The sequence below is a fragment of the Taudactylus pleione genome, unplaced genomic scaffold (assembly GCF_031769625.1).
Source record: "Taudactylus pleione unplaced genomic scaffold, aTauple2 ptg000604l, whole genome shotgun sequence".
Taxonomy (NCBI): Eukaryota; Metazoa; Chordata; class Amphibia; order Anura; family Myobatrachidae; genus Taudactylus; species Taudactylus pleione.
Genome location: NW_028285006.1, coordinates 1276379 through 1294462, shown reverse-complemented (window position 1 = coordinate 1294462; position 18084 = coordinate 1276379). Strand labels below are relative to the sequence as shown.

Below are 18084 nucleotides of genomic sequence, written 5' to 3'. Positions count from 1 at the left end.
TATTACGTATTAATTGTGAAATAGATGTCATGTGGGGGAATGGCCCGCTCTTTTGGGAGTCTGGGAGAGCATCTAAAAATTTGAAATTCTTCCCAGACATTTCAGGAGAGCTGACTATCACGATTTGTAGGAGGATAGCTAATGAGAAGAGCTCTCAGATGCTTGCTTAAAAAGGCGTACTGAATATACTATTTAAAGGAATAAAAAAAAAACTATGTGGGTTTACTATTGTAAGTCATTAGGAAAAATAAATATTTTGCTATATTTTGGGTAAAGAGGAGAAAATATGTCTAGCAAAATAAAATGGTTCAATAAATGTGTAATAATATGACTAGCAAAATATTAATTGCAGGCAGTTCAATGATATAACAAATGCTATGTTAACAGTATCTTGCCAACCTGCACAGAATATCAATAAAACATTCCACAAACGATTAATTACCAATCTCGTTAATTTCAGATTTTTTAATGAGCAAATCATCGGTCAGCTTGCGGATCTCATCATGAGCCATTTTCAATCTCTGGGCGGCTTCATTCAAATCTCTCTCAGCACATTCCCTTTTCTTTTTTTCTTTATCAAGTTCCTCATCAAACGTCTGAATAACAAGTTAAATAGACACAATTAATGCACATTTTGTACACAGAGGGGGCATTTTAAATTATGCATATTGTGTGACTGTGCACAATACAGATAATTACGACAAAGCAACAGCCACATTTTAATATGCATCCCTGTGGGGGTGCAAAGTAAAAAGGAGAGTTATGGTAAAACTTACCTTTGTTAACACTCTTTCTTCGAAGTACATAGAGTCCACAGGGTTACATTGGGGTGTAGGTGGGACCTGGAGGCCCGGACATCAACAGCAAAGCTTTTCAATCCCAGGATGCTTCGGTCCTTCCCCCTATACCCCACCTACAGCATGTGGGCAACTCAGTTCTGTTAACAAGGCAGGAGCAGGATGGGAGAGAAGGAAGACTGGTACACTGAGGAATCTCACACACTGAAGGAAACAAGTGACCAGGAGAAGAAACCCATAGAAGCCAGGTACGTCAGGATGGGTGCCCTGTGGACCCTATGGACTTTGAAGAAAGAGAGTTAAAGGTAAGTTTTACCAAAACTCTCCCTTTTCTTCTTCAGAGTCCAAAGGGCTCCACGGGGAGACATTGGGGATGTCCCAAAGCAGTTGTTCAAGGGCGGGAACATTCCTGAGCTGATAGAATGCTTCCGTCGGGCGTAGGGTTCTCCTGAGAGGCAAATGTATCAAAGGCATAAAACCTAAGAAAGGTGTGGACAGAAGACCAGGTGGTCGCCTTGCATAGCTGTTCAGTTGAGGCACCACGCCGGGCTTCCCATGAGGGACCCACAGAGCGAGCAGAATGAGCAGATGCTGTAGCCGGCACAGGAAGGTCAGTCTGCGTGTAAGCCTGTGAGATAGTCATGCGAATCCATCTGGCCACAGTCTGTTTGTTAGCTGCTCATCCCTTCTTGTGGAATCCATATAGGTCAAAGAGGGAGTCCGATTTCCTGATGGAAGTAGTACGGTCCACGTAGATCTTTAAAGCACAGACCACATCCAAAGAGACCTCACCTGCCGAGAGGTCTGGTGATTTAAAGGCCAGAACCATAATTTCCTCATTCAGGTGGAAGCGAGAAACCATCTTGGGATGGAAGCCTGGGCATGTTCGAAGAACAGCCCTGTCCGGAAGAAATATTAAAAAGAGGGAGCGACATGATAGCGCCCCTAAATCCAATTCCCTATGGGCAGATGCTATAGCCAAAATAAACAGTCTCCGCAGTGAGCCCCTTGAAATTCACGGATTCCAGGGGTTCAAATGAAGGTTCCTGAAGTGCTTGGAGCACCACTGACAAATCCCATTGAGCCACAGGAGAAACAAAGAGAGGTTGTATACATAGAACACCTTGCATGAAGGTGTGAACATCCAATATAGTAGCAATTCTGCGCTGAAACCACATAGACAAAGTGGAGACCTGCACTTTCAGAGATGCTAGGCGGAGGCCTAGAACCAATCCAGCCTGAAGGCAAGAATTTGAGAAACCTTAAGTCATAGTTTCTTGGAGCACACTATTGTAAAATATGTATGCCAAATTCTGTGGTAAATCCTGGCTGAGGCTTTACGTGCTCTGAGCATGATCTGGACCACAGAGCTGGAGAAACCCTTAGCCGTTAGGAGGGATGTCTCAAGAGCCAAGCCATTAAAGACAGATGGGCCAGGTCCGGATGTAGACATGGACCCTGAGACAACAGGTCTACTCGTAGAGGAAGTTGAAGAGGAACGGCTTTGAAGATTGAAGTACCAATGACGTCTGGGCCAAGCCACAGCTATGAACAGGACAGTGCCCCCCTCCTGTCGGAACTTTCAAAGCACTCGAGGAAGCAGGGATATTGGAGGAAGAAATATGCCAAATGGAAGTTCCATTTCACTGAAAATGCGTCTATGAAGGCTGCGTCAGGGTCCTTTGTTCTGGCTCCATAAATTAGAAGCTTGTTGTTGTTGTGTCTTGAGGCCATGAGATCCACTTCCGGAAGACCTCATTTGTCCACTAGAAGCTGAAAGACTTTAGGATGTAGAGACCATTCTCCTGCATGCAAGTAATAACAGCTGAGGAAATCCGCTTCCCAATTGAGAGTTCCCGGGATGAACATTGCGGAGATGGCTGGGAGATTTTGTACGGCTCATGTGAGAATGCTTTACACTTCTGTCATTGCTGACTGAATTCGAGTACCCCCTTGGTGATTGACGTAGGCCACAGCCATGGCGTTGTTGGACTGTACTTGTACTGGGCTGTTTGGCCAGAATATTCTGATCCAGAGTGAGAGCTTTGTAGATGGCTCGAAGTTCCAGGATGTTGATTGGTAACACTGCCTCGACTCGGGGCCATCGACCCTGGAAGGAGTGCTGGCCGGTTACTGTGCCCCACCCTCTGAGGCTTGCGTCCGTGGTGCGGAGAGCCCAGTCAGTGATCCAAAAGGGACGACCCTTGTTCAAATGAGAAGGCTGTAGCCACCAGGCTAGGGACAGGCAAACCTCTGGGGGGAGGCCCATCGTCTGAGATTTGAGCAGATGGGGTAGCCTATTGCACTTGGAGAGTATCAGGTGTTGTAAGGGCCTGGAGTGAAACTGGGCGAACTACACCATGTCGAAGGTGGACACCATTGATCCCAAGGCCCGAATTGCAGAGTGAATTGACACTCGCCGATTGTGGAGCAGTCTGCGTAGTTTGAGCTGGATTGCTGAAATTAGGAAGATTCCCTTAACTTGAGAGTCCAGGAGGGCTCCCAAATGTACCATCCTTTGAGAGGGTGTTAGGGAAGATTTTTTCCAGTTGATCAGCCAACCGTGCATTTGAAGATAGGCAATGGTTACCTGCAGATGGCGGTGAAGAGTCTCTGGGGAGCTTGCCAACAGCAAGAGATCGTCCAAGTATGGGAGCAGTCTTATCCCTTGACAACACAGCGAGGCCGCCATAACTGCCATGATCTTGGGAAAGACCCTGGGGGCCGTAGAAAGGCCGAACGGCAGAACCTGGAATTGGTGATGTTGCTGTAGTATAGCAAACCAGAGATATTCTTGATGAGAAGGCACTATAGGCACATGTAAGTAAGCGTCCTGAATGTCTAGAGATACCATAAAATCCCCATGCTCCATAGCTAGGATAATGGAACGGAAGGTTTCCATATGAAACCTAGGCACCCTGATAAACTTGTTCAGAGATTTGAGGTTGAGGATAGGCCGATGAGACCCATTGAGCTTCTGAACTAAGAAAAGGGTAGAATAATAGCCCTTGCCCTGTTGTGAGGCGGGGACCCAAATTATTACTCCTGAATTTAGTAAAGACTGAATGGCTTTTTGGAGCAGCAAGGCCCTGGTTGGGTCCAATGGAGGTCCTGTGCCAAAGAACTGCAGGGGGAGGGGTCGCCTCAGGAATGAGAGGGCGTATCCGTGGGAGACCACTACCCTTACCCAGGCATCCGATGTGGTTTGATGTCAAACCTGGGCAAAATTATGAAGGGAGAGGCCTGCCCAGTCAAGCTGTAGGCTTGTCCTCAGACTTGGCAGGTGGACGTCCTGTAGCCCAGGTCTGTTTAGCCCTAGGTTTGGAGGCCTTGGCTGATGTCTGCTGTCGTGGAAAGGACTGACCCTTGGCTTTTCCTTGAGGGTGAAAGGACCGAAAAGATGACATCCGCGACTTTGTATTATATGCAGAGGGCAGGAACACAGTCTTGGAAGCTGCCATGGTAGTCACAATTTTATCCAATTCAGGACCAAATAGGATGTCACCAGAAAAAGGCAGAGACTCCAGAGCCCGTTTTGAGTCTGAATCTGCTTTCCAGGAACAATGCCAAACAATACGGCAGGCCACTACCGAAGTGGCAGACATCCTGGAGGCCAGGAGAGTAGTATCCATAACTGCTTCACCTAAGAAGGAGACTGCATCTCTAATGTGAGATATGTAGGACAGCTGTTCCCTCACAGCATTAGGGGGAAATGCATCTTCTAGGGCCTCTGCCCAACTCTCAATGGCTTTTGACAGCGAGGCCGTAGCCCCAGCAGGTCAAGTAATACTGTAGCTCCTGTAAGAGAGTATATGGATTTCTGATAAGCTTCTACAAGTCTGTTATCTCCTTCAAGGAGGTTGCAGTATGAATGGGTAACAAGTCGTATGAGCATGCACTGCTTTTTAGAACTTCCCATTTAGTACAATCAGTAGCTGGAAGAGTGTAAAAGGAACTAAAAACAGTTTTGGAATCTGAAACCTTTTACCAGGCATATTCCAAGCTTCACTCATGTGATTAGATAGCTGGTCAGGAGGACTCTGGTAAAACTACAATTTTTGTTGTTTAAAAAGTGCGTGTTTTTTCTTAGGAGTGGGTTCATCCTCTATTTGTAAAATAGTTTTTACAGCTCTCAAGAGCAGGTATATTTATTTTAGAGGGTGACTCCTCTTCTCCTGAGACGGAGTCAGAGTGTGAGAGGTCTGCGTCTTCTTCCTCCCCAGATGATAGATCAGAATCAGATAACTGTGTAGACTGAGAAGATAACACAGCACGTTTAGCAGGCTTAGTAGGTAACGGCTTTTCTTTTTGCAGCATTTGCTGAAAAACCGTAGAGGTATTAGCCAAACTCTGTACTGAGGTAGACAGTACGTCTACCCATGAGGGAGACAAAGGATTTGCAGGGAGTACCTGCTGTGGCCATCCCACAGGGAGAGCTACCATGGGGACTGTTATGTGGTCCGCAAGTTTTGTCAGCATCTGTGAAAAGGCAGTCTATGGTGGGTATTGAGCGAGAGACACCAGGGTTATGGGGCCTGGGGCTGTGTAACAATTAGTACAAAGACCATCCTGAATGAGGTCCTCTGGGGCTAAGCCCATTGAGCAGGACTTAGAAGACATCAGAGTAGGAGCAGCACAATTATATAGGAGATGTGAGGTACAATGAACCCCCTTATACCTTAGTATGTTCAGGGTATAGTAGATCAAATGTTAAAGGTATAAGCTGACAGTATGGAAAGTAGAGATTAGCGGTAGCACAAGTCACATACAAACGCAGAAAAACATTACATGTCTGCAATGGGCACTAAAATCAACTACACAGATCGCAGTGGCTGGTAGGATATAATGCTGTATGACCTGGCCCGTGGGAGAGGTATACAGGGAGACTGGACACAGCGTTCCCGAAGACTTGCTTGAATAAAATGGCTGCCGCGCATATCTCTGAGGGGGCAGAGGGAGCAGCCCAGGGAACACCAGGACCGCAGTGGAACGGCACCCTGGGCTGGGGGAGAGCGCCTTCTTCCATTGCTGACGTTAACCACCTGGTCCCCTGGTCTCTACAAATGCCCTGCGCCAGTGAATTATATGCCCCGGTGGTTTAGTGGAGTCGTGGGCGCACCAGTGTCCACTTCAGCACCTCCTGTCTGTCTCCTAAGACCGGAGCTAAGACTGCGTAAAAATGCGGGTCCCACCTTACCTGTCCCCTGAATTCTGGGCTGCAGTCTGGGGTCCGGGGAGCCTGCTAGCTAGCCCCTGTCGGAGCCCCGCCGGGAGTACCTAGCACGGGCTTGGTGTCACGGCGCCGTGGAGGGGTGATGGGGCGGCAGCACAGACGTCCGGAGGCCTATTATAGTAAAAGTAGAAAATAAAATCTTGGGCTGCTTAATGCAGCCCTCTGTTATACTGGTGATCCAGCCGGACACCAACAAATATGAAGGGGTATAGGGGGAAGGACAGAAGCATTCTGGGATTGAAAAGCTTTGCTGTTGGCGTCCGATCCTCCAGGTCCCACCTGCACCCCATGTCTCCCTGTGGAGCCCTAATGACCCTGAAGAAGAAATTAGCAATGTTGTGGCCGCAATGTGCCACCATTATAGGCATTACGATGGCACATTGCCCACACTGCCTATAATTGAATCTGCCCCACAGAATGATTTAATTATAAACATGATATACTGTACAGTACTGTTTGTATATAGAAAATAGATTGCTGAATTATGATCTTTCTATCTCTTTGAACACAGAGATTAATTAATTTTTAAGTACCATGTGATTAAAATTATGAAACCTGGCTGATTATAAGATCTGTAAGATCATTTTGATTAGACTGTACTGATTTAAATTTCAGCAATTATAATCAGTCATGCAACACAAGAAAAGAAAAAAAAACTGCATGTGGCCTCATTAAATATCCATAAAGTCATGTCTTGTTTTGCTTAAAGCTATCCCGTCCATCTGCAGAACAATTTGTTATTTGTTGGGAAAAGGTCCCATCTATCCACAGAACTACCCAGGATTACTTAAAAAAACAATTCACTAAGAAATCTAAGCTAGCTGTCCTAATCGGCAAAGCAACCCTGGATTCAATGGTCCTACCAACCTGAAGAGTAGACAAAGACAGGTTTGGGGGGTGTCCTTTATATACTGAGAATGCAAACTACCCATATGTTATGGAAATGTATTAAACAACCCTTCAGCAACTTATTTATAGCGTGAAAATTTGTTCTCATTTGACAGACAAATGAAAGGAAATGTCATCACAATACAAATGTTTTTACATCACTGATACTGCCGTCAACACTATTCCATTAACAAAACAAAATATAAAAAGACAAAAAAAAAAAAAAAAAAAAAGAGTACTGAATGCTTAATCCAACACCTGTATTTAATAAAGCGGACAAACTGTCTGTGCTGATCGTGTTAGGTTACTTTCAACTCACTGATCTCCAAACAATTCACTACATCATTTTACGCTATAGATTTCCACACCATTGATCAGTGTGTGTGAAATTATGCTTTTTACACAGATCAAAGGATTAGTGAATATCTCATTAATTAGAATGGAATAGTTCAAAAACATTAGGTCAGTTTTATGCAAAAGTTTCATATTTCTCCAATTATAATTTCATCTTTGTGTTTGATGGCTCATTTCCCCTTTTCAGAAGAATGACCTTATTGTAAAACTATTCACATATATGGTCTTTTCAGAAGTGATGCACTGTTACTAAGTAAGAGTATAAGTAGAAGGGCCCATCACCTACATCCAAGTAATAGTAGTCGTTTTGTGATACAACCATTTTGGCAGAGTATTTATATTTAACAGTAATCAGTGGCATGACAGGCATGTGTCTCGTGCCTCAGTAATATCACTGGTTCATTGTGAACTGAAAAGCCTTATACTCTTCTTCAGCCTGAATATGGATGCCTCCACTGTGGTCAGGTGCTACGTTAGCACTAGAAAAGGAAGATGAATATTGCAGCTGCATTCTGGAAGGATTGTAGAGTGGAAACATGGATGAGGTAAAGGCCAGAAGGTAGGAAGCTGCAGTAGTCTAGGTGGTAGATAATAGGAAACTGGGACTGGATGTGTAGAATGAACCAGAGTGAAGTCGATGATGACACCAATGCAAAGGGCACAGGGAACTCGAGAGAGTATGATGTTGTCAAACGTGCGAGACAGATGATGGGAATGGCAGGACACGAGAAGGGAAAGGATGGGGGAGGAGTTCCATTTTAGATGTACTGAGCTTGAAGTATCATTGGAATATATAGTTGGAGATGGAACAGAGGCAATTTAGGAAAAGAAAAACAAGAAATGCCAGGGAAGAGAGATGCAGTACTGTAGATTTGAGTGTAGAGATTAGTAGTGCATAGAGCATAGAGATACTAGTGGAGGCTAAAGAAGCATATAAGTTCACCTAGAGAAAAGGTGTAAAGAGAGAAAAGTAGAGGGGAGAGAACAATGATCACAGATAAAAAATATCGGTCATAGCATGAGAGAAAAAGTAGAGATACTGAAGGAGTGAGCAGAGAGATAGGAGGTGAACCAGAAGAGGACAGAGCTGCGAAAAGTTTCGAGTAAAAGAGGGTGGTCGACTGTCTTGAAAGCGGGAGAGAGACCAAGGAGTATGATCAGGGAGAAGTGATCCTTCGATTAAGCCAAAAGCAGATCATTGGTCACTTTAGGAGCAGGAATGTAGAGGAAGGTAGTCTATTTGAATATAGGCAATAAGATATTAAGTGAAGCGAAAACAGGTAAGGTGCCTGGCTCTTCAAGTAATTTGGAAGCAAAGGGGAGTAGAGAAACGGGAAAAAAGCTAGAGAGAAAGAGTCAAGAAATGGTTTCTTGAGAATAAGAGATAAACGCTTGTTTGGAAGTGGAGAGATGAGGGGCGTCAAACAGTGGAGGAAAGGGAGTTGAAGAGAGGGCGGTGATGTATTTGTTGAGAGGAGGTTTCTTGACAGATCTTGTTCATTTTTGCCTTCATAGTAAGTGGGTGTGGGTGGAAGTGTGCGTGTGTGTGTGTGTGTGTGTGTGTGTGTGTGTGTGTGGGGGGGGGGGGGGGGGGGGGGCAGAAGTGGTAGCAAAGTGCAGGAGAGGTCAATGTAATAGGAAGGTTGGATCAATTGAAGTGGATTAAACTCAGGGTGGGAGTGACATTCTCTCCATTCGCACTCAGCAGAACAGAGGCAGGTTTGGTATTTGGATGGCCAGATTCAATACGAAGCAGCAGTAGCTGTTACGTCTAGGGCTGCAGAAAATGTGGCGCTTTATAAAGAGACTATCATTAGGGCAGGCAAGGGTAAAAATGAGAACAAGGAATGGTTCAATGCTGACCAAGATGTTGAAGCTATTTAGGTGTCGCTATGTGTGGTCAAGTTTAGGTGCATGTGGGGGAGCAGGAGGCAAGATAAGGGGAAGGAAAGGAAATTGTGGTAAGTTTGAATTAGAGAAGCAAGAGATATCACAAAGTTGAAAGAGCACGATCTCCAAGAAGTGACTGTTAGAGACTGTGTTTGTTGTGGACCTGGGGTGGTAACAGGAGTAAACACCGAAACAGGTTTAAACTGAAAAGTAGGTTGATTAATGTGAATATTGGTAGACATGAACAATAAGATAAACTAAAGTCAAGTAATAACAAACTAATAAATGTAGCAGGAGGAAACTGTAGTGAGTGGGCATAAACAAATCTCCAACACGGTGACAGAGATGAATAAGGTGAATCCAGATAGACTGTAAAGGGGAAATGGATATCCGGGTATGCAGAGTAATGGCTGAGAGAGATATCCGGAAATGCTGTGATGATGGCTGAAAGGAGAATCCGGGAATGCTGTGATGATGGCTGAAAGGAGAATCCGGGAATGCTGTGATGATGGCTGAAAGGAGAATCCGGTAAAGCTGTGATGATGACTGAAAGGAGAATCCGGTAATGTTGTGATGATGACTGAAAGGGGAATCCGGTAATGCTGTGATGATGGCTGAAAGGAGAATCCGGTAATGCTGTGATGATGGCTGAAAGGAGAATCCGGTAAAGCTGTGATAATGACTGAAAGGAGAATCCGGTAAAGCAGTGATGATGGCTAAAAGGAGAATCTGGTAATTCTGTGATGATGGCTGTACAGGAATGTGTTAACTGCCGAGACAGGTTCAGGCAAGAGTGGGTCTGGTGGAAGGTGCAGGGTGATCTCCAGCTGAGTGCAAGGCAAGGCAGAGCGGTGCAGGCAACCAAAGGCAGACAAGGAGCTAGGGCAAGCACCGGAGCACAGGTCTCAGATTCATGAGTGCAGGAACGCTCTCTCACAGCTGACGCTGTGAAACACGTTGCACTGGCAACTACAGGGCACTCCAAACACCCTTAAGTATCCAGCAACAGAACGTGATATGCCAGAGAGCAGGTGACCCACAGACGATTGACCAAAAACAACATGGGGGCGCCCAGACAGCCGTGACGCGGAGACGCCACTAGTCTTACCCCTGTCAGGATGGCCCAACGCTGGCAGACCTCTGCGCACACGCAATGCCAATCTCCACACGCCAGCTTCCCCGCCAGAAGAACCGCGACACAGCGCCCTCACCAGTAAGGACCGCAAACCTCCACGTTGCGAAACCTGTCTCGTGATTGCATTGTGTGGCAGTGCCGCAGAACAAACCTCGGATAGCAAACTTTAGCAATGGCAGCTTAGAGGCCTCGGGGGTTTCACCAGGGAACTCCGCAAGGAGGTTTGTGCTCATAGCTGGGTAATTAGCAGGTTTCGGTTTTCTCTGCTGTACCTTGCCGAGATAAATTGATAACTTCTGAATGTGAAGTGCAGGTCAGTTTTAAGATGGGTCAGAGGAGCCGGGGGTCTAATACACAACTGAAAACTGAGGTGACAGGATCAAGAACCAAGAAGTACAGTTAAGAAGTGCTGAGCAGAAATCCAAATAGGAGGGTCAGGAAAGTAAAAACAGAATAATCTGGCAGCAACAGCAGGCGATACAGAGAAAAGCAAAATTGTGCTGCGGCAGTTATATCAAACAGCCACAACTAAGTTTTGGTTGAAGGAGCATGGTGGGGGTAGTGCAGTCTACAGCTGGTGTGCAGTTGAAAATCATGGACAGTGAGCATCTGCTTAGAAGACCAATAGAAGTGGTTAGTAATGGCAGGTTACGGACGATAAAAGGGATCTCCAAAATAAATTTGTAAGACCACAGATAAACTGACGAGAGATAGGACGAGGTGACAGAGTAAGTTTTTTTCTTCTCACAGTGTCAATTTACAAGGCATTTAATTTTATTTATAAATTTTGACCAGAAGCCTGCTATACAAATATTTATTATAAAATGATTTTACCATAACAATTACAAGCATTGAAAAAAAAAAAAAAAGGATGCAACATGTAGTAAAATAAAAAAAGAGAAATACTACTTAATAATATGGTTAGTACAAATAATGATATTTGGTGAATTAGTAGTTTTGTGTGTTAGTGAAAAAAATAGAAATAGAATTAAATAGCCATAACAGGAACATACTGAACAGTCAGCAGACAGCCTGCCTGCATTTTTATGAGTCCCAAACAGCTTCTTCCAAGATTTCTGAACTGAGGACAGCGGCTCCTTCAGGAAAAAAACATTTTTCATGATTAGTTTTAAATGAAAAAAAAATTAAATAAATTGTTTGAAAATGTCTTTTGTTGAGTAATAAATATAGATGTGTTGTCCTTTTTATTGTAAGTGTGCTACATGTCCTGACCTAACAGTTGTGTCCATAACCAGATACGAAAAACTAACGTGACAGTCCTCAGGTAGAAAAAGCAGAGATTGCAGAACTTAAGAAATAAATATAAATAACTAATAATCTTTTTGTTCCTGTTGTTTTAATATTTTATTTTCCATAAGAAAACAGACATGCAAATGCTTACAACAAATCAGGTATAAAACAGTCTAAATGATCCAGATAGAACATTGTTTTCAATACAATTGTTGACAAATATATCTAAACTATACAGATAGCACATGGCTCTCCAAATAATGTCACAATGACATGAAGAGGGGAAAAAAATAGTGCATTTAACAAAGACGGTTTACAGAAGGAAAAGTAGTAGTTTAGGTACTGTATAATAAAATTGAATACCTTGTTGAGTGTTTCCTTTGTAAGCCTCATAGATTCATGTTGCTGATGAAGTTCTTCTTCCAATGTCCGTTGAATTTGTTCAAAATCATTCTAGAAACAAGATTATTGTCAATAGTAAAAAGAATTTTTGAAAAAAAGCAAAAAAAGGATATACTTTGGATATTACAAAACATGGGAGACACTGATGGTGGTGTGTGGACCCTGGTACTTTAAATATTGATTGATGTTAACATGACTCATCACCCTCAGAAAAGCACCTTTCATCAGTTAAGTTTAACCAAGCCCATGAAGACACGGATAGGATAGATGCAAAATGATTAAATAAAAACTCCAACCAGACAGACATAACAGCATACAATCAACAGACCAGCATAACATAATGCAAACATGTACAGGAAGCATTAGGAAAGCATCCAGTTACCCTCATGGAATCTGAGAAAGGGATTTTACTAGTAAAGTAAGAAAATCTTGTTTTCTCCTTCTTCCACTAGGTGACACTGGAAACACTGGGGACGCCCTGTAAGAAGCACCCTTCGCCCAATGCTTGCCTCTCTGGACGCAAAAGGTGTAAAAAATGGTAGAATTTTTAAAAAAAGTGTGCACGAAAAACCAGACGGCCACCCTACACAGCCGAGCAGCAGAGGCCCCATGACAAGCAGCCCAAGACACGCCAACTGACCGAGTGGAATGAGCAGTGTCCCAGAAAGGCACCAGCCGACCATGAACTATGTAAGCCTGTTGAATGACTATACAGAGACAATGAGGCCGGCCACCTCTTATTATCATCATATAGGACAAATAAGTTATCCCTTTTGCCCGAAGCCAAGGTTTGGCGAACATTAATCCAAATAGCGAGGACAACATCCAAGAAATGACCAGAAGAATACTCAAGAGAAGAGCCCACACTGCAAGGGAGTACCAAAAGCACAATCGGCAGACTGATGTGGAACTTGGACACGACCTTCGGTAAGAAGGAAGGTTTAGTGTGGAGCTCAGCCCTGTCTCATGAAAAATCAGTTAAGAAGAGCTACCTGCCTCCAAATCCCTCCTGGCCAAAACAATTGCTAGGAAGAAGACAGTATTCCAAGTAAGATGGTTGAGATCAACCAATTTATGTGACTCAAAGAGACATCTGCAAAAAACCAAGGACCAAATTAAGATCCCACAGAGCCGTGGGAGGACGAAACAGCGGTTTCCCTTGGAGGACCCCCTGCAAAAACGTCGGCAACTCCGGGAGTAAGGCAAGGCGACTCTGGAAGATCAACAGAGCCAACACCTCCACATTCAAGGATCCCAAAGTCAGACGGTCCCCAGGCCAGGAGATAAAAAAAAAAAAAAAAAGCAGATAGAAAAGATGACATTACGAAGGAAAAACTCATTCCGCTCACACAAGGATACATAAGTCAGCCATATGGAATGTTATGCTGAGCAGAACCCGGCTTCTGAGTTTTCAATATCATCGGGATAAAAGCCTCCGGAATACCTTTCGCCATTAGGATGGCAGCTAAGCCATTAAATGTAGCCGGTGTAAGGCAAGGAGGACGAAGGGACCATGATGAAGAGGGTCCAGACAAGAGGGAGTAGGCTAATGGGTGTCTATCTAAAGGTCTGAGAACCAGAACCGCCATGGTAAAGTCCAGAGTCTCCAGAAGAACAATCGCCCGTTGGTTTGTTTCAGAATCCTAGGTAGCAGTAAAAAACAAAAGTAGATCACGTGAAATGTCCATGGTACCGATAATGCATCCACCACAAGAGTTCCCAGATCTCTCATCCTGGAATAATAAACCTTGTGGCTTAACAATGATGCCATCAGACGTCTGGTAAACCCCACCTCGACACTAGATCCTGAACGAAGTCTGGGTGAATGGACCACTAGCCAGGATGAAGAACTTGGTGGTAGAGATAATCTGCCTCCCTATTTGGAACACTGGGAATGAACACAGCCTCTATGGATGGAACGTGGCAAGATTCGTGCCGCCTCTCAAATTGCCGAATGCTCTTCATGTCCTCCAGGAAATTGACATAAGCCGTATCCGTGGACTTGACCTACATTGGACACCCATGCAGATAGATTATAATAATGGAGGATTCCCAAATGGGTGCACAAGCTGCCACGTCGTAATCAATTTTCCAAAAAGGGATATCACCACAATCCAAAAGTATACAAGTGACAAAATAAAAAGCATAGGAAAAGATAACAAGCTACGCTAAATATCACTCAGAAGAATGCATATACAATATAAATACATCCCTTAATATTGTAGCATCTGAATTGTAAGATGTTGGAATGTGTCTTCTTTTGTTAGAAAGTCCTTGAATGAAGTTTCACTCAGTGAATATGTGGATAAAAGAAAATATAAAGAGAGACCAATGTGTAGTAATTTCATTTACTAGACTGGAGACATTAAATGATTTGTTCAATATAGGTCTAGCGGCGTACCCCCACTCATAATGAGAATGGGATAAACCAATATTTCAAGGTATCTTTCTCACAATGGTATAACATATTCAGGAAATATTTCTGTAGTGGGCATTCCCCAACTCACAGCATAATGGTAGCGTATATTCCCATTAAGGTATCTTTTTAAAGTAATCTAAAAGGTGGCGTACCCAAAACTCACAATGGCTATAGGGATATATAACCCATAAAGGTTTCTTTGGACCCGCTTTGGGATACGTACCCCAACTCACACTGGATTTTGGGAGCTAAATCGTCAATAGGTATCTTTAAACCAACAAACTAAATACAACGTACTCCGACTCACTCTGTGTGTAATAGTGGAATTCCCGGAAAGGTTTCTTTGTATGCATAATTCCTGTGTGGTCCTCAGTATGGTTTCCCTCCAAAGTTGCGGCACTTTTATCTCCAATACCAAAAATTATTTATTCAATAGTAAAAATAAAACAGTGCAGCAAGATAATACATAAAAATAACAAAACCCTTAAAATAAGGGTATCACAATAAATGTACAAAGTCTATCCAAATGTTCGTAGCAGCAATGAAATGATAAAAAATATAAAACTCCATATATCCTACGTGGTGTCTGTAGTCCCCGGAAGTGACCACACAGCTTGACCCGAAGTGGTCAAGATACTGGAAAAGAATGCTGGGAACTGTAGTTTGGTGAATACAGGTTCCTCATGCAATGGGACTTTGTTTCAGTGAAACAAGTGTGTGCATTATATTTTAGGTTCTAGTCTCTTTGATATAAAAGTCACTTAGGTAATGTTCATTTTCATCTTACTATTGTATACCAATTATGATAAGCCTTTATGATTTATTTACCATTGATTGATGACCACTTCCTGCTTTGAAAGGATAGGTTCATAGCCCCATAAATATCAAGCTTCTCACACCACCAATCTATCTTGAGAAAAAATCCTAGTGACCGAAACGCGTTGACACACAAGGGGTGTGAGTAGCTTTCTATCGTTTGGACAAATTTCGTCTTTTTATATGGACTTTTATATTTTTTTTATCTTTTCATTGCTGCTACGAACATTTGGATAGACTTTGTACATTTATTGTGATACCCTTGTTTTAAGGGTTTTGTTATTTTTATGTATTATCTTGCTGCACTGTTTTATTTTTACTATTGAATAAATAATTTTTGGTATTGGAGATAAAAAGTACTGCAACTTTGTTTTGAGGGAAACATACTGAGGACCACACAGGAATTACGCATACAAAGAAACCTTTCCGAAAATTCCACTATTACACACAGAGTCGGGTACGCTATATTTCGTTTGCTGGTTTAAAGAGACCTATTGACGATTTAGCTCCCAAAATCCAGTGTGAGTTGGGGTACGCATACCAAAGTGGGTCCAAAGAAACCTTTATGGGTTATATATCCCTATAGCCATTGTGAGTTTTGGGTACGCCATCTTTAGATTACTTTAAAAAGATACCTTGATGGGAATATAGGCTACCATTATGCTGTGAGTTGGGGTACGCCCGCTACAGAAATGATATTTCCTGAATACGTTATACAATTATGAGAAAGCTACCTTGATATATTGGTTTAACCCAGTCTCATTGTGAGTGGGGTACGCCGCTAGACATAGATTGAACGAATGGAGTAATGTGTCCAGTCTACTAAATGAAATTACTACACATTGGTCTCTTTTTATATTTTCTTTTATCCACATATTCACAGAGTGAAACTTCATTCAAGGATTTTCTAACAAAAGAAGACACATGCCAACATCTTACATCAACATCTTACAATTTCAGATGCTACAATATTACGGGATGTATTTATATTGTATATGCATTCTTCTGAGTGACATTTAGCGCCGCATGTTGTCTTTTCCTATGCTTTTTATTTTGACCCATGCAGATGCACCTGAATCGTCATTAAAGTGTTGAAGTTCGTCCTGCATTCCAGAACATTTATGGGCAGCAATGTCTGACTGTACCAAATTCTTTAAAATGTAAAACCACAGCTACACTGCCCCTGAGACTGGCATCCGTAGTTACCAGAGTCCAATCCCAGATCGTGAATGGTGACCAGTGCTGAGACTTTTGGAATATAGCTGCCAGAGGACGGCCAAGTCTGAAAAGAGACTAAGGGGAGAACCGTCCCTCTTGGACAACAGATCCAACTGAAGATACCTGGAATGGAGCAGCCTCAAAAGGAGGAAACAAGCTTCTCCAACACACGGATGCATAAGGGGACAGAAACTGTCCGCTTTCTCAGAAACATGGACACCAGGGACTGGATGGCAAGGATCTTGTGCGGCAAAAGAAACACCTTCCGCAAGGGAAATCGGTATGAAATCCCGCTGGCCGCATTGCCGGCAGTTCGATTCCCGGCATCGGCAGGCCGATAGAAGCAGAGTTCCCGGCAGCGGAAGCCTGACAGCGCTGGAAATCCTGATAGTCAAGTACTTACTAACCTAACCCCCTAACACTCCTTAGGGGTGCCTAACCCTAACACCCCCGCTAAGTGCCTAACCCTAATCCCCCCTTCCCCGCTGCCTAAACCTAAGTCCCCCGGGGGGGTGCCTAACCCTAAGTCCCCCCCGGGTGCCCTAAACCTAGCCCTCCCCCGCAGCGCCCGGCATCCCTTCGATCGGGATGCCGGGCGCCTGTCTCCTGGCATCGGGAAAATGTTAGGCGTCTACATCTAGACGCACAGCATTTCACCCTCACCGGGACATGACAGTCGGGAAGCCGGCTGTCGGTATTAAGGCAGCTGGCTTCTCGACTGCATCCCCTGCAAGGAAATGTTGAACAGCACGCCCAGCAAATGCAGCCACTGAGCTGGAACAAGATGGGATTTTTTGAAATTTACAATCCAACCATGAGATATGAGAGTTTGATTTGTCAGAAATACATGGGAGTAAAGGACCTCCGGGGATGTGACCTTTATTAGGAGGTATTCAAGATAATGGACAATACTCACCCTCAACGACTGAGGACCATGACTGCCATCACCTTCGTAAAGACCCAGAGGGAGGAAGAGAGAGACCAAAAGGCAGGGTTCTGACTAGGTAATGGTCATCCTGTATCCCGAACCGAAGAATTGGTGAGGCTCCCAGATAGGAATTTGGAGATAGGCATCATGAATGTCCATGGAGACCAGAAATTCCCCGATCCATGCTTGTGATCGCTGAGCACAGGGATTCCATCTTGAATTTCTGAAACCGTAAGGGTTGGTGCATTTCTCTTCATCCCTTGAGCGGTTCTTTGACCCTTCCTCCAGAGAATCGGGTAAGATATGCAGGCAGAATGATCCTCAATAGCAGACTTCTGGATATCCTTCAGTCTTGGGAGAAATCAAATTTGGATGGTTTATGTCAAGGCGAAGATAATCATCTGGATGAGTCGGACTTTGATCCCTTTTCGGTGACGGAAGGCGATCCTGCCAACTTCCAGTGGGTCAAGGCCTTAATCAAGCCCGTCCGCCAGGTTTTGCGTATATCTGACTCTTCTGAGACTCAGGATGTCTCTCTTTTCAAGAGGATACAAACAGCAAGTTTTGCCTTTCCCTCTGCTCCTCAGGGTGTGGGTATCCACGGGACATGAGAGTTGGTAGTAGGGAGAGGAGAATGGGCATTAGGGACAGGAGAGTTGGCAGTAGGGACAGATAGCGCTGCATTGATCTCCATCTTTGTCTGTAAAGCTTGCACAAGGCTCTGCAATGGCAGGCTGAGGGTCTGTGGCACAC

At 43.9% G+C, this 18084-nt stretch overlaps 1 protein-coding gene across 4 annotated transcripts in view; it reads right to left on the bottom strand.

Annotated features, from left to right (window-relative positions):
- CCDC30 (coiled-coil domain containing 30) overlaps positions 1-18084 on the bottom strand; it is a 240090-nt gene that overhangs the window by 154848 nt on the left and 67158 nt on the right. For 3 of the 4 annotated variants that reach the window (XM_088453973.1, XM_088453974.1, XM_088453976.1), the window contains exons 5-7: positions 11912-12001; positions 11311-11394; positions 443-596 (exon numbers count right to left, since the gene is read on the bottom strand). In XM_088453973.1, coding sequence (XP_088310099.1) covers positions 443-596; positions 11311-11394; positions 11912-12001 — 328 coding nt within the window. The remainder of the gene's footprint in view (positions 1-442; positions 597-11310; positions 11395-11911; positions 12002-18084) is intronic. The other variant, XM_088453975.1, reaches the window with a different exon arrangement.